Source organism: Notolepis coatsorum, assembly GCF_963971535.1.
Source record: "Notolepis coatsorum genome assembly, chromosome: 8".
NCBI lineage: Eukaryota > Metazoa > Chordata > Actinopteri > Aulopiformes > Paralepididae > Notolepis > Notolepis coatsorum.
In genome coordinates this window covers 53042458-53060578 of record NC_140172.1, presented here as the reverse complement: position 1 = coordinate 53060578, position 18121 = coordinate 53042458, and the positions used below count along the sequence as shown (strand labels likewise).

General features: G+C 40.1%; 1 protein-coding gene across 2 annotated transcripts in view; it reads right to left on the bottom strand.

Annotated features, from left to right (window-relative positions):
* Positions 1-9477: 9477 nt before the first annotated feature.
* LOC311233724 (RAC-beta serine/threonine-protein kinase-like) overlaps positions 9478-18121 on the bottom strand; it is a 37526-nt gene continuing 28882 nt past the window's right edge. For both annotated transcript variants that reach the window (XM_084320720.1, XM_084320721.1), the window contains exons 12-14: positions 17019-17106; positions 12095-12197; positions 9478-11918 (exon numbers count right to left, since the gene is read on the bottom strand). In XM_084320720.1, the coding sequence (XP_084176846.1) occupies positions 11839-11918; positions 12095-12197; positions 17019-17106 (271 nt within the window). In that variant the 3' untranslated portion in view covers positions 9478-11838. The remainder of the gene's footprint in view (positions 11919-12094; positions 12198-17018; positions 17107-18121) is intronic.

The window sequence follows — 18121 nt, the reverse complement described above, 5'->3', positions numbered from 1 at the left end:
TTTGATGATGAATTTGATAGTGACATGTGGTAAGAGCTAGCTAGTTTGGTTTCTGTAGCTAATGGTTAGCCTGTAATATTTGACTGACCTTAAAAACATCATCTGGGCGACCGAGTATCATGTGGGGCGACCACTGCTGAGTGTTTTAGATGATAGATATATGTCCTGTATTTGTAGTTTCTGTATATTTATATTTTATTCATGATTTATATACATAACGTTCTTTGTTTTAGCATAACTCTTTGTATACTTTAACATATATTTTTCAACATTTCTGTAATTTTTCATTCCTATTTAGGAATTAATGTTTATTTTTTAGTATTGTACAATCTTACGAGATTTTTTTTTAAACGGTATAGCATGACATTCCATTTAGGTCATTGTACATATTAGTCATGTTTAACTAGTTTAACCTATTTTCTAGATGGCACAAACAAGCAAACAGAAGACTGCTCACTACAGACAGTGGGTCAATGCAGACCCTACAGCAAGAGCTGACTATCTTGCCAGGAAAAGAGAAGGTAAAAAAACTATAGGTAGGTAACATGCAGTATATTTTTCTCTGGTGTATTTCAAACTGTCATGTTAGTAGGATTAGGAATGACCTTTTCTGTAATATCTTGAACTTAAGTTTGTATGTAATTTAGCCCACCAGAATCAGTATCACATTATACACCATTGTTCAGCTACCAGAGAAGAAAACAACAGGGCAAGATTCCATATGTGAAGTCAGATGAGCTATCGGAGAGGGAGAAGGCTGCATCCAGAGGTTACAGGGAGAAGGAAAAAGATGGAAAAGGCGATGCTGGACCTGACACCACCATCCATGGAGAACACTCCACCAGTTCTGGCTGGTGTAGAAGTAGAGAAGAGCAGCAGGGCAAGCTGTGGTGGATCCCCTACCTCTAAATGAGGATTTAAATCACTAACATTTACTTTGATTCTGCAGTAGGTTTAACATCCCTTGAAAGTAACCATAGGTTATATATCCAGCTCATGATCAACAGTGACATGTTTCAACAATAAATGTTCAGTGGATTGCACTGTGCAACATCTCCATTATAATCTGATCAAAGTTTGTTTCGTGTTTGATATATCTTTGGGGAATGTTGACTGTAGGAGCCGAAGCTATATTGTATTGTATGAATGTTTATATGTTTACTTTTATAACCTTACATTGACACGGCATTAGGAATATTGATTGGATTTAGATAAAGTCATTGAGGGCGCGTTCACACCTACTCTGTTTGGTCCACTTTAAGTGGACCATGGTCCCTTTAAGTGGACCATGGTCCCTTTAGATCGATAGTCCGTTTGGTTTGTACAGGTATGAACGCAAACCGAACTATAATGAGGACCAAACAACCGAACCATGGTCCTCTTGAAAAGTTGGGACTCGGTTCGTTTCAATCGAACTATAGTACCTAATCCAGGAAGTACAGTAGCCTACTCCTCTCTAGATTGGCGCCGCACGCGGACAGTCTCTCTCTTCCTCCCTCTCCTCTCTAGACGCAGTCTCTCTCTTCCTCTCTCTCTCTCTACTCTAGACTCGCGCCGCGCGCGGACCCCCAAACTTTCTCCGGAGGACATTCGCGGACATTCTCTCAGATAAAGAAAAAAAAAAGCTTACGCAGGAAGGAAAGGTCTCTCTCTCTCTCTCCCTCTCTCTCTCTCTCTCTCTCTCCCTCTCTCTCCCTCCCTCCCTCTCTCCTCTCCTCTCCTCTCCTCTCCTCTCCTCTCCTCTCCTCTCCTCTCCTCTCCTCTCCTCTCCTCTCCTCTCCTCTCCTCTCCTCTCCTCTCCTCTCTAGTCGACTAGCGCCGGCCCGTGCTCATAATAGTATCTCTCTCATTACGCTGCCGGCAACTGATTACGTTTGTGAGTGCTATAGACTAGTCCAATAGATGCGACAGCATGTCCACTTTCAAAACCTCTCTCAAGGGACACCTACGGGAGACTGCAATTCAACACTGGCCCCTGTAAATATCCTAACCCAACCCCCTCCAATGTACAGTCATTTACCTAGTATGGTTTTGTCAATAGTTCAATGTACAATTGTGTTTGTTTGTACAGTGTCTCCTCCCCCCCCCCCCTCAATGTACAGTGTTACTTGTTTATACAGTGTGCCCCCCGCCTGTGCATGTGGGCATAGCAACCGAGGTTATTCCCAGTGTTTACAGCAGAGCTGTCGCAATTATTTCCCATGTTCACGGCAGACCGCGGGGTAGAGAGATTATAGCAGAGCCAACTACACCAGTGTTTACAGCAGTCCCAAGTAGCGTTATATGAAAATGATTGTAACAAACTTTTGTTCGAAACGTATCGTCTGTGTTGAAGAGTGTTGTGATCGACTGATGTCTTGTCGCATTCCTGACCTGACGCTGAGAGTAAACATGTAGCTGCAGCTAAACTAAACTCATGTGTTGTCAAGTTATTGTTATAAGGAACCCAGTCCAGACTGCATCCCCTTAACAATTGTTTGTATTGAGCCGTATTGTATTGTACCCATTCTGCAATGTGTTAAATAACGTTTACATCCATTTCATATCGGTAACGTTACCACATTACGTTAGCATTTAAGCTATATACTATACATGGATATAGCCATTCACATTAGATATAGCCATTCACATTAGCATGTAGCTAACAACACCGGCGGTCTTTTGTGAGACTAAACTATCCGCTCTTGGTGGTAAATTGTGTTGCTGATGGTTTTGTTTCATCAACAAAATGAGAGGCAGAACACAGTGAATGTATCCGTTTGTTTATTGCAGTTTCTTTCTTTGCTGAAAATAATATGTTCCGTTGGCAAAATGATCCAGTCCAGCTGTGCTTCTAAACAGGAAGTTTACTTCTTCTTCTTCAGTGAATTAATGGCAGATCGCGACCCAACAGGAAGTTTAGTGAGCGTACAGCCTTTTCTGATTGGTTGAAATGGCCTTCATGTCTGAACAACATCGCCGCCTACTGTTTTGGCATTGTACTAAATGTATCGGTTACTGGGTTCCCAGCTCTGCCGTGAGTACGCAGTTATACACGGTTGTTCGCCTGTGTTCACCGTGTGGACGGAGTTTTATTTTTTCAAACTTCGGTCATATTAAATCCAAACCCTCGTGTGGACAGGGCCTAAATGTAAAAAATATCAGTGTTTTGTTTTTTGGTGTGCTTCTTATTCTAGGTGTTCAGGTTGCCTGATTTGTTAAAACATGCACATGTACCTCAATTTGAAATGCCTGCAGTTTACCATGATGAGATAATATAAAAGGAACTAGGGATGGCACCAGTATTGGTCCGATACTGGCCAAATTCACAGGATTTGTTTTCCGATCCGATACAGGCCATAAAGCATGCCATCACGTGAACAGTAGTAGCGTGACAACAACGTTAGCATTAGCTAAACGTAAGTCAACTTGTTAGCAGCGCGCCGCGATCATGTCAGCTGTGTGGTGTTATTTTAAGCTCAAAGAAGAGAAAGGCAAAACCATAGATATCTATAGCAAAACAGCCTGTGGTGTTATGCTAATGTGTGTGCATTAATACGACACAGAGTACAGGCCACCGTACTGGGGTCACAGACAGGTACACAGGGCAGAGTAGACTAAGAGCGGATAATAACGGACCTGTATGGTGGAGCTAACAGAATGAAGACACGCACAAACAAATACAGAGGACTCGCATGTATACTTGTGGAATAACACGACACAGCCAAGTGTAATATCTGCGACGCAAGTATTTCTAGGGGTGGCAGCAACACTGGAAACTTCAACACCACACAACACTTGCAGATTAATCATGGAAAGGGAGTATGCCGAGTTCATATGTGCAACGAATGCCAAGAGGAAAAGTTTTGTCGCAGCAGCTAACATAGCTGGAAACCATTCAGAAGCGAGAGAAACTCCCTGCAGACAGTAACAAAGCAAAGCTGAAGAAAACCGAGACAATAACCACATTTACTGTGCTTAGGGTGACCAGGTGTCCCACTTTTGGTTGTACTGTCCCACCATTTGACCGAATGTCCCGCGTCCCACATATTGAGAGGATGTCCCTCTTTTCAAAGCAAAAAAAAAACATTGGTCTAAAAGCCCCTCCCTACAGTAAACGTAGCAACCCGCCTCTTTTCCACACACATTTGCTCTGCTCGTGACCAGGGGCGGATTTAGGATTGTAGGAGATCCGGGGCTTAGCCCAGATGGGCCCCCCCTTTTTTTTTTTTTGGGGGCAGGCAAGGGGTGGTTTGGAGGGGGTGAGGCACGACCCCCTCCACGACGTTTCTTTTTTTTCTTTTTAATGAACCTGTACGTGCAATTTCCTGCAATATAGAGCCTTCAATCTTGACCAATAAAGCTGCTCTTTTCACTATAAAACTCAGTTAACCATAACGTAGTTATGGTTAGATTTATATATTGGGGGGGGATATATCATATTTTTCATATAATCAAAAAGTGGTGGAGCAAGATCATACCTTTGCTCCCCCAAGTTCAATAGTGGGAGAGCAGAGATGCTCCGAATGCTCTTATGGCCAGGCGTCTATGATTCACTGATACAAAGTAAAATAGTGCAGTGCAATAAAATAGTTAGTAAAATAGAATAAAATAATGCAATAGTGCATTGCAATAAAATAGTTATCATCGTATTTTTTCGGGAGGCCGGTAAGGAGTGCATTACAGTAGTCGAGTTGGCTTGAGATAAAGGCATGGATCTGGTTTTCAGCGTCCTTTTGATTTATAAATGGCCGTACTTTAGCTATGTTTCTAAGGTGGAAGAATTAAGTTTTTGTCAACTTGTTGATTGTGATTTAAAGCTTAGGTCTGAGTCTACCATAACACCAAGACTTAACTCACTCAAATACAGTTAGCAGCTGGATAGACCACAGATGGAAATTAGCTTCTGCTAAATCTGGTGCAAACATATTTTCATGTAACAATGATGAATTTAAAAAAAAAAATCATTTTTTTTTTTTTTAAATAGATTCAGGGCTTTTCAGAATACATCCGGGGCTTGAGCCCAGGTAGCCACCCCCTAGCTCCGCCCCTGCTCGTGACGCTACCTCATATCGCAGATCTGATTGGTTAGGTAGTAATTTAGCGCGCTGTCAAAATGTAGCGCACTGTCAAAAAAGAAAACACAACATTACAAGCGAACTATGAATCAAGATGGAAAGCAGTCAAAAGAAACGGACCTGCAGTTACAACCAAGACTGGCAAATGACACATGCCTGGGTGAGGCCGATGTCAGGCAATCCTCAGGGAGCTTTCTGTGTTTTGTGTCATAGTTCGTTTTCAATTGCTCATGGAGGAGAATACGACTTGAAGCGCCACAGTGGACGTGAGTCTCACATGAAAGTGGCTCACCAAAAAGAAACATCCAGATCTATGGATATGTTTCTTCTTAAACCAAAAAATTATAGCCAGACGAACAAGGTCACTGCAGCGGAGATAACAAGCGTCTATCACACTGTACAACACTCCCATTCATACAGGTCAGCCGACTGTGGTAGCAAGCTAGCTCCTGTCATTTGGCCAGACTCGGATATTGCAAAAAAAATATCGTGTGGTCGTACAAAAGCTACATCCATAGTTATTTGTTCCCTAGTGTTCCCTAGTTCTGTGTTAACAGGGAATATCGAACACAAGACATTCCTGTCAAGTGATAAAGTTTGAATATTTAAAACGGATGTTAGGTGGTAACAAGCCGGCTGCCAGTGCCAAGATGAATGTGGAGAGATATAATTCTGTATTTAATTTGTATTTATTTTGATTTAACCTTTATCTATTCGGTGAAGACCAGTTATTCTAATAAAAAAATTTACATTATCTATCTGTCCCACTTTGTCCCACCAAAATCTTACTGTTGTCCTGCTTTTGGACTTTTTGCATCTGGTCACCCTAATTGTGCTGGACCAGCCCCTTTCTGTTGTTGAAAATGTAGGTTTCCGACGCTTAGCCTCACTTCATGTTGCCAAACCGTCATTATCTCTGACACGGCTATCTCAAATAAGTACAATGTTGTGTTTCTTTTTCAAATGTAGCCAAGAGTAAAGACCCTAACCCTATCAAAACAGCAGTCAAAGTGTATATTTTCAGCACTAGACGCGAGGACAGGAAGCCGTCATGAAATCGCTGTAGTCTTATTAACGTATTAACTAAATAATTTGAACAAAATAAAAAGCAGCAGCACTATTGCATAACTGAGTCATGTGTGGTATGTATTTCTTCCTTTAGGGGAGTTTTTGATGTTTTATAGATGGCTAGGTTAAACACAGGTTTTTGTTTTTTAAGGGAGTATCGAATCGGTATTGGCAGATACTCAAGGCTGTGATATCAGTATCGGACATGAATAAGTGGTATCGTGCCATCCCTAAAAGGAATTGATACAACTGTGTTGTAGTTGTTTAGCGTTGATTTCATGCATGCAATTATGTTGGTGGTTATTGTTTATTGACTATAGAACTGTGTTGTGGTTGAATTTTTATTCCATACATACAACTCTGTTTACCTTTTATTATTGACTTAAATTGTTAATTCCTGTCCAATGTGACTACCATCACAAGTGATGCTACTTAACCCACCTTCTCGCTCTCATACATTGACAAAACCAATGATGATATGAGGACATGAAAATTCCTGAAGCATGTAATGTGTATTGCACTTTAACTTTTTGAATGTTTAATGTTTTTAACATTTGTGATATTTGAATGTTCCTGACGAAGCTTGTAACCTACCGTGCCAAATGATTGACGGAGCTAGAGCCCCGGGAGTCGGTGTTGTATTTGTACAACACTGTGTACTTCGGCGCACACCTCACATATCGGCATGTAACTCGAGAACCGCTGAACGGATTGTGTCACCTGAAATGGCTATCGACAGGCAACAAATAGGGCTTTAATTCGATATATATATTGTATTAAAATATATGCACACCCGAGCCGGTAGAGGTTGCCAAAGTGCAGGTGGGAAAATCTTCCTCAAGAGGGCCCACATGTGGGCCCTCGCATGTTAACATGTTTTACTTTTGTGATATTTGAATGAATTGAAGAATATTTTTGTTGACCACTTGAAAAGATTGTAATAAAAACATTGTTCAGTTTTCTTTTGTCTGAACTGCATTGTGTAACATTTTAAATAGACTTTTAACTACTCTCATCATTTGGGGTGACCATTTGTCATGTGGGGTAACCAATGCTTGTCAATAACTGTACTAAATTCAAAATAGAATATCCATCAGTTTTGGCTCAAATATTAATCACTGGTATACTATGCTTAAGTGGATACTATCTGTACACATTTTAAATCAGTTTTATGGGTTTTAGAGCATATATGGGTATTGTAACTGCATTACGAGGGAGACACTGCCATTATAGAATAAACTTGTGAAATCATGGTTTACAAAAAATTAAAGGGCACACAAGCCTGTCTTTCTTAAGATGTATATTTAATTACTGATACCTGTTAAAATATTAGTAACGTTAAGGAAATATATTCATTTTGAGATAAATTACGGTCGCCCCAAATGACTTTTATTAAGGCCATGTCCTATTCAACTTTAAAAACACAAATCTCTTAATTTGGGTTTTTTGCATAAATGCATGTATACACTACACATTGAAAGTGATCTCACAGACAAACTTAAAGCAGAGAAGATCATTGATGCGCGAAACGTCACATTTTTTTTGTTGCATTAAGGTAAGACAATGGTTAATCATATTGGATGCCTTCATTTGAACAATTAATTTGCACTATATGAAATGAGTGGGGCTCGCTGTAGTAGCCTAGTAGTGTGTGTATTGTATGACATCAGAACCTGGACAGCACCGTTTGCGTGCAAGCAAAACAGAAAAAGGAAAAAAATTTCACGCTCCGCGCGAGTCCCATTCCATAATAGCCTACCCTAATGTCCAGCTCACCCGCCGCCTATGATAGCGCTCGTGGATTGAGCCAGGATCTCAATCTCCTCAGGGTTAAGCTGTTATTTTCCTGCTGCCACAGAGGACAGTAAGGTGCTCTGTGCTGTAGAGGAGAAAGCCTCATCTGCCAGGCCAAAGAGCTGACAGTGGAGAGGCTGCTTCAGTCTCTGCTTTCTATCTGGTAGCAGATACTCTCCCACCATTCCATCCAGTTGAGGGTGGGGAGTGGAATTCCCCTGAATGCGGCAGCAAACTTGATGAGTTTAGGGAACACAGTAACGATACTGCTCTCTGTTGAACTGTCTTTGTCAACGAAGGAAGCAGAGGCACCGGGAGTGTTCCATTTCCATTCCGGTGCTCACCAGGGAAGGGGTGAACTCCATCTCTACATCGATCTGTGACCCAGAAGCAGTGTCTGCCTTGAACGAAAGATTCAGTGCTTTAGGGTCATCATTGTCAAGGAGAAGCTTGACTTGGTGGGAGACTGGGGTGTGTCCTGAATGAGAGATCTGTGGGGGAGTTTTCAGAATATAGGTGAAGGAGCAGTCCAATAGGTGGAGCAACTCTCTCCTTGGAGTTATAATGGACAGCTTCTTCCCAGAGGCCATCCATAGGAGTCTGACTGAACATAATGAACTATGCCCCACAAGGACACAATGATATTTGTATTCATACTTGTAATGTAAAAAGAAAGTAATTTTTAAGTGCAATTGTCATGTTGCCATTTTTGGTGTAGGCCTACGTAGCTTATATGTTGTATACGTCACGTTCGTCGTCTAGTGCCAGTGTGGTGTCTTTGCATTATGTTGCGTACCCAGTGTACTTTTCTGCAGAACTGCTGTACGTGCTAGCAGTCAGATTGATTTATACCAACATTGGCAAATAAAGTGATGCTGAAATTCTAAAGAGAAAAATCATAGAGCTGCACCCTAGACAGTGTGCAGTATAATGGCACAGCTCATAGGACACTGACATTACCCATGGTGATTTTACTGGAATATGGGTACATTTTCTGATTCAGAGCTGTAAGCCCTACATTTAAATATAACTCATTTGGATGCAATACCTCAAACAAACATTGTATGAGCCCACAAAGCCTGTCACTAATTCAGTGTCAATGTACCAACTCCAAAAAGTGTTAATTCATAACACAATCTAAAGTCTGGATGTTCAGACTTCCAGCTTAGGGAGACTTATCTATAGCCCAAGATCATACATAAACATAATCAGTGATGCTCGTGTTCAGGGAAAAGATGAAAAGGCTTTTCTAGAAAGAAATGAACTGAATGAGAGTTGTGTCAAAACTCCAAAGCACAAATAACATCCTTGTTATCCATGTCTTGTCTGTGTGTACATGTATGTGCATTCATTAGTGGAGGCTGGGGCAGGCAAGGCACACACACAAATACAATTATATAGAAACTCTAGATCTAGGCAACAGTATCTGGTGAACTTATGTTTGACATGTGGCCTATAGATGGTGCTACAGACATGCATTGATTACAGGGGCATGCTTTTGCACTGTCGATATGCAGAAAACAGAACAAACAGCAACTCACACATATGAAGACTGATACAGAGATAAAAATGTCTGTATTCAAATCATTGTCTTTTGTAAATTACATTCATTGACATAGAAATAGGTTGTTTGAATAGAAAAATGAAATTGAAAAACATTTTCCATCAACCATTTATGAATTTCCTTAAACAAGTTATGTCTTCAGGTGTTTCAGGGTGAAGGGAACAGCGAGTTGAGGAAAGAAAACCAGACAAAGATAAAACAGAAAAAAAATAGCAGAAATTACATAATTCTTAACAGCACACGGGTCAGAGGGCTTGATAAGTGACAGGAAGTTAAAACAGATCATCTGGACCCGTCCCCTCACTCAGCAGCTTAGCACCAAACACAACAGCAGGCCCAGTTTTATTTTCTGTGTATCAGACCCGGCGTTGCAACTAAAACGGTGCCCCCCAGTTATCAATTGATGACTACCCACTTGTGCGGCATTTTTTTTTGATAGTACAGCGGACAAACAAAAATCATTGAAAAGATAAAACATATAATTGCAAGTTGCAATTGGACTGAAAAACAAATCTCACAATGGACCATGGTTTATCATGCGTCAGCTCCTAGATGGTGTCATTAAGTACTGCACCTTCCCACAACAGGATTCTTTTTCTTGTTCATTTCAATGGGAAAGAGGTGTTCCTGACAGCGCTGGTTAGCTTAGCTTGCTTTTAGCACTAGAAGTTTAAAATATTATCCACTGGGTGCATACTATAACCTTTATCAAGTTTTGTAACAGATTACAGAAGCCTATTGGAACGTGAGGTTCCGATATGATTTGATTAATATATCTGCATTATTTTATCCCACTTTATGCTTTGCTGCTTGTTTTACACAGATTTTATGTCTTATTTCTTACTGATGTAAAGCACTTTGAACTGCAATCCCCTGTATGAAAGGTGCTATACAAATAAAGTTATTATTATTATACCTCCCCTCCCCCATGCTGCTATGATGCCCGAATTTCCACAATCAATAAAGGAATATCTCATCTTAGATGGAAGATATAAGGAAGGCGAAAAATTCTCAAACTGTCAAGTTATGTTTACGCTAATAAAACCTCTTAACAAGCCAATTAAACGCTGTGGCGACATTTACAAAAAAGGGCATTCCGACAGCTCTCCGGATTAACCAATGATCCAGTTTGGTTCCAGAATAAACTCTTGTGGTTGAACAGCCAATTTACACATTTTCCCCAAATGTTTGGGCATTTTGCACCAAGGGACAGGTATGAAAAATGTATGACGGTAATGACATCGAACCTAGGAGGAGTCAACTATATGCACATGGTCCATTTGGTAAAACGGGGTCGGCTTTCTTCTGAAGCAACTACATGCTTTTTGACCCTCAAATCACAATGCTGGTATCTTGTTTCACTGATCAACGATCAAAATTGTTAGATTAAAAACCTGGTTTAAAAAAATAACATACACCTTGTGCCTTTAGAGATTCCCAATTACCATTCTTTGCTATGTAGCACTTGAGATAGATCTATTAACAAAAGGTCACATTTTGAGACAAGACCAAAACAATAATACAAGTAAAATCTTTCATTGCATATATGGTAGTTTACAAAGGACATTCCTTTCTCTCCCACACCTCACCTTTTGTATTATGTAATAGGATTTCCACGACATACTTTTGTGATGTCACTAATTCATCCATTGTTGCCAACGCACATCAGGCAAGCATGACCTGAATATGTGAACGTAACGCACATGCAACACCATTCTCTCACACACTTTCACTCCAATTAAAATTATGACATTCAGTTTGGATTCTATGCACCTGGTTTCTCAAGAAAGATGCACCCAGCAGAAAATCGTTGCTTATAAATTACCACACGTCTTTCTCTCTCATTAAAAAAGGACCAGTCCTTCGCCACTGGTAACAGCTAGTTCCAGAGAAGAGCACTTGGAAAATTCAAAAGAGAAATTGTATGGTTTCTTATGAGACCATAACAATAAGAAAGTGTGAAAAAGGAGCTTTAGAAATGAACAGGCATTTTATAGTTCAAAGAAGCAGCAGCAAGTTGTGTATAGTCAATCCAAAGGTCATGGATGGAGTCCTGACTGATTTCCATTAGTGCTGATGACATTGTGAGGTACTGACGTCTTGTTTCATACAGTACAGCCAGCGTGGCCGGGGGTTGGTCCATTGCATTGGACGAGGGGGTATATGCAGAACAATTATGGCCACCAGTTTAGGCACTTAGATCCTGCCGGGATCAAAATTCCATCATGGTGTCTGGATATTCTGATCTTTGATATATGTTTGGGTGTGGGTGTGTGAGTTAAATTGTGTTTATGTCTTATTTATTTACGTGTGAGTGTGTGTGTGTGTGTGTGTGTGTGTGTGGTGGAGACGGTGTCACTCTCTTATGCTAGCAGAGTAAGAGAACTGGGGGAAATGTGATTGCTGGTTGGGGTCGTCACAATCCAGATTTTTATCTGTAAGATAAAGAAGACTGTCAGGATGCATGTTCTTCTTAACAACAAACCAGGTTGTCCAACCAAATAATAAATTGGTGAGACCAAGTTCGCCCACAGATGATCTGGTGAACTAGCATGACGTATTTTCCCTCAAGTACGCTTCACTCCCTCCCTAATAGTATAGCGATACTTACACTTGTCCGGAGGCGTGAGCGTAATGGTCTGTGCTGTGAACTCGTCGTCAAAGTAGCGGGTGTCCGTCTCTGATGTCACCTGTGGCTTGAAGAGCGGGGTGAGCTGAGGAGGGGGGAAGCAGTGATTGGTTATTGAGCTCCAGCGCGACACAATGATGGTTCCTTGCAGATCTAACCAATCAGGTAGGGATGTCCCGATCAAGCTTTTTTGCCAGAGTAATTTACTATTGAGTAATATTTGTTTTATCCTAGATGATACTTATGCAATAGCTCCCTTCAGGCCATGGTATATATGGTTATTATATCACAGCTATGGGGCGTAGTTTGTCCCGACCAGAAGCGGAGGGCTGACTGCCCCTTAGAATAGAATAGACTTTTAATTGTCATTGCACACAAGTATACAACGTATACAAAGTATATAGCTATGATATAATAACAATATGCCATGGCCTGAAGTGAGCTATTGCTTTTATAAAACAGTTACCAAGTAGGCTATGTCAATATGAAAGTAAGACACACTTCAATTTAAATGTTATACCGGATGAAATAAAAAACAGCAGGAGTATTTTTAAGTTTAAAAAGATGTTTAAAAACAGGGTTCTAGAATATTAGTAAAATTTAACCTACAATCTGTTTATTTTTTATTTATTTATTTTTTTCTACCATGCAACTCTGGTATTGCAGATGCATTTTTGTTTTTCCTTCTTGTTTGTTTATTTGTGAAAATGTTCGATTTTTTTTTGTTTATTTATTTGTAAACATTCGAAATAAAATAATTCATTCATTCATTCATTCATGATATTATTAGTAAATAATAATGTACAAAATAAAAGTCCCTCCTGGCTGCCTGCAGTGCAAGGCAGTTGCTATGCAACATACACACTAACAACTACCGGTAACTGGCATTCTATTTTTCATAGTCGGGCAGATATGCCGACTATTTACCAAGGCCGACCGCTGTTTTAACCTATGACCTAGGACCATCATTATACAGATTTAATATTTCTTCAGGCGAGAATGTACCCATTTAGATTCCAAATATGTACTGTAGTCAGTTCGTCCAAATAACGCTTGTTTGGAAATTTGCTCCAACGTTTGCGGAGATTGAGCGACTGCGACAGGACTGGGGTTGGCGCCCAGTTAAACTGGGAATCCCCCATTCAACGTGAGGTTAACTACCGTAACCGACCGTCTATATTCCTTTATCTGTAATTTATTAGTCTCCCCAGTTAGCAGCTAGATTAACACTTTAATCGCCAAAAACGCTGGAACACGTCTTTCCCCGCCATGCTCATTCTGCCAAAGACGCTGGACCATGTCTTTGATATCAATATTTCAAAAATCTGTGATCGAAATCATATTTCTCCCCCGGAGACCCCCCCCCCCCCCATCAGGTCATCATCAGATCATACTTAGTAACTGCTAGAAGCACGTCCATTTGAAATTTTTTATCTCGCGCAGATTCCTATCAAACTGTATTTCATCATCAATATAATGCATTTGGGGCTATAAATCACTTTCTGGAGAAAGCTGCAGAAAACGATAAAAACATACTTATACTTTAGACCGTATTTTAGTATGAATATGTGAATGAAAAAGTATAACGTTGCTACACCCTGAACAATAGATATAGGACATTGAATGGGCCATAGTAATGTCAATTTAGCAATACAATTTAAAAAGTTATAGCCCTGCAAAGAAGGGGAACTTCTCCATGTTAAATAGGGCTGGCGAAGGATGGTAAATTATGAATTTAACCCTGGCGATCAAAGTGTTAATACATTTAGTGGAAGTATCAATAATCTGGATAAAACCATCGCTTCATCCATCCGATTCAGATGATGCTAACGGACATTTTGAACCGCTCTGGGTCCATATATGGACATGTGCGTGCCGTGATGCGAGTGATTCTTCCATAGACCAGACTGTCTCATTTAACAATGCTAAAGTTTTTTTCCTCAGATGTAAAGTGATACTGATTAAACCATGATTTTGTGAAAAGGAATTAGAATCATAGCTGTGGATATACGCTCATTATACCATGGCTATGAACCAATCAGATTGCATGATTTGAGCTACCCGTTTTATAAAGTTGCACAGCACACACTTCAAATCCATTTAAGTTAGTAAGGCCAATCCAATGTAGGTAGGGCCTCATAAACTCTGTTTTTCAAAAATGTAATTTCCCCTGTGTCATTTCTTCTGGATTTATAATTATTTTTAAATGATTATTTAGCCTTAACTCATTGGACGCCAGTCACGATGATAGTCGGGTTAACTCGCAGACGCTTGAGCGCCAATCACGGCGATAGTCAGGTTTTAATCGTTATTTCTTTTATTAGCGATATCCATTCATTTTCATCCATCCAACCTGATGTTATCGTTGGGAATGGGTCTGAGCTCGCAAAAGGGCAAATACCGCCGCCTATCGTCTCCCGGATGGTATTGCACATCATTGGATTGGATTGGCTGGGGATGTGCATCAAGAAAAAAAGTCCGGTCCGGGTTTTGCTTCTCGGGCATGCAGTATCGTTGTACCACGTTGACTGGGGGGACTGGGAGCAGCGTGGATTATGTGTTTTGGACTATAACGTTGGATCAATGGACGCGATCGATATTTGGAATGACGATCAGGAATTGGATTAATCTTTTTGCAGAACATCTGATGTGAGGTAAGGACGCTATGTTACCAGTTTTGGGTTAATCAGATGTTTTTTTTCATAGCGATCACAACGTGTCTGTGTGTGTGTGCGTGCCGTTGGCGCTGAGCAACGCACGGATAAGCGATTTTTCAGCCCGCTTTTGTATCGTGCATAAGGACACATATACTATAGATAATCTAGCATTTATTTGAAACAGATTCATAAATCAGCCGAAAAATTACACCGTGTTTTGTGTATTCCACTAAAGGGCTATTATCGCGTCTTTCTCTGGAATTACTAGAAATCTCCAAAACTATGCTCATATTCAAAATGGTATAAAGCGGAAATGTACAGATGAAAAAACAATCCGTTTCATACATGTTGACTGCAAGCAAGTCATTGATAAGCGATAGGTGTATTAGACCCATAGCCATAATTTAAGATATATTTTAAGCACTCGGAAATGTTCCCGTCCTCCCATTGATTAAAGTGGTGGCGTGCTAGCCCTAATTTGGTCATATAGGCGTGGCGGTCAATGAGTTAATGTGTTCACTGTAGGTAGACATAGCCTGAATCTCTGAGTCCAGTCATGCTATTTGCTGATGGAATAACCGTTCCTAACCACTGCAGTTTTTACAGTCTTATTGTTGTCTCACTGTTCTGTCCTGTCTTGCACTTTACTTATAATTATTTATTTACTGTTGTATTGTTCTAAATTGTGAAACGCATGCACTGTAATCGTCAAATCACGTTCCATTTGTACTGCAATATGGTGAATAAAGTAATCTGAATCTGAGGATAGCAGCTACAACTACGTCAACACGCCTGGGCCTGTTCCTGCTGCCTAGAGCGAAGCAATATGCATCTCGCTCTGTGATTCAGTGCTTCTCTACTCTGTTTCTCCCCTTCGACTGTGTGTGTATGTGCATAGTGTAACCTCTCCTCACACTGACTAAATAGAGGATGCAGGCATAATATGTCTAGCCTGCATCACAGCTTTCCCTTACACTTTCTGCGCCAACCCATATATTTCTCGGGTTATCTTGCCAGCGGTTGAGCGCCAGAACATAATTTTTTATTTTTTTCTATTTTAATATTCTATGCTGTCTCACGGACCTCGGTGTATCATTGGGACTCATTCAGAGACGCCGAGAGTGCAATACCGGCCGAATCCTGCTAGGTGGCAGTATGGCCTACCCTTTGAAACCTTATTTCACACTGTGTGTTACATCGTATATGGTCCGGGCGGAGAATTTAGACCAAGCCAAGTAAATCGCTTCATCTGAGCTCTTAGAAACGCGTTCAGCACACTCCATGTAAAGGTAGTAAAGGTAAGGACTATACGACATCAACCCTACATTGATCCAACAATGATTTCACATCGATCGCAACGATCAACGTGTGGTATTAAAAAAAAATGCCATTGCTGATGATCAGAGCATCAAAAAAACGACCCCCCCCCCCCCTTTGATGCATTCATGATGAAACATAATACCTATTACCGGTATATACCTTTGATTTGGAAATAGTAACGTGTACAGGCGAGCAACGCGAACGCCTTTAGCTAAATTCACATATCGCTCCATGAGGCAGTTTCCAGGAATTAGCCAGGATCACTATGAAACTATACAATATTCACCATGGGATAACACGCGAACGTATACATGAACAAATTCATTCTTTTTTACATGTTGAACGAGGGATAGTTACCGTCAAATGAGCCATAGTATTGTCTCCATAGCTATAATATAGAATATAGATATAGCCCTGCAAACACTGCAACGCACAGTGAAAATGCCTATATTTTAAAGCATGGCGCATTTTCTACAGGATGAGGATAATAGCAGTGAATAGTTTTTTTTTTATTTATTTTTTTACAAAAAAAGATCTGAATTTGATCGGGCTTAACATAGCCGATACAGATGCGTAAAACCATTCTAGGGATGCAGCGATGTAATGTAATTAACTGTGGTTAAAAATGTTAGTTTCTTAACCATTAAGCATTTTATAAGCTACAGTATCTATGTTTATGTGATTCTTTTAACCTGTTTTAGGGAACTATTGCATTTTTTATGTATTTACTTTTAGGTTGAGACTACTTTCTTTGCAGGACCAAAAGAAATATAAAAAATATAAAATACAAAAAAACATTTAATTATAAAATGTGTCTTTTTCCCCTCTATAAACATAAATTCATGGTTAATAATCTAAATACTGTGAAATCATGATATTCATACCATCAAAACCATTGCATTCTTAATTTCAACCTCACTATTTCTTACCTTCCTTTCTATTACATCCTGCCAGTTGATGGAGCCGAAGAATTTGTGGGTCATTACATCTTTGGCATCATTAAGACCTCCCCCTAACCTGTCAATCAGGAAATATCTGTCAGAACTAGTAAGGTGTAAAAGATACAAAATAGATTGACCGATTCCAAGTGCCACCTTCTCTTCTTGACCTTTCAATAACACCATGGGAACCATTGTTATCCAGCTTAGCTTGGCTGCGGTCGGATATGTCTCGAACATCAAGCCATTATTTCTGCTGCAGGGGATGTTTAAAAGATGTGCCTGAGGAAAGTATGTAAGTGACACCACGAAGAGTGGGTTGTTTTTATCTTTTCCCTAAACCCAAAAACGAATTTGCTCAAATGTTAGTATTGGATTTATGTGGAAGACTGGTCTATCAGAAGACCTAAACATAAGGTCATGTAATGTTGACACTAACATCATCACCAAGGGACCAAATGTTATGACTGCTCAAAGGTCAGTGACTGTCTTTTAATTGACTGTTAGCATTAATATTAGCTAGTAGGGGTGTAAAGGTACACGTATCCGTACCGAAAGTCTGTGCACCGAACGAATACAACGGTATGTTAACCACTAAAGACCGCCCACTGGGGGCTGTTTTTTTCACAATCTAATATAATAATAATAAAAATAAATGTACAAGTCGATTATTAATTTCAATATCGAATATTCGTTGACAGCCCTACAAGTACAATTAGTTACTGCACACTACATCACCCCTGAGTGGAACATGGAAAGCCAAACTTTCCCCCACTGTACCGAAAACCTGCACTGAACAGAGACTTCAAAACCGAGGTACGTACCGAACCGTGGTTTTTGTATACCGTTACACCCCTATTAGCTAGAATACTATTGGCAATGTGCAGCAGACAATAACACAACTGTACGTTTAGCTACTTGGCTAACACTACTTGCTGGCTACCCAGGGTTCTAATAACTGCTAGTTACTACCAACTGGCATGGAAATGCTAGCTTTAGAAAATTTGCTTTTGCTGAAATACCCACAGACCATTTTTGCTATCCAAAATAACACTGCAAAACCGATGTTCAGCAAAGCTTAATGTTAACGTTAA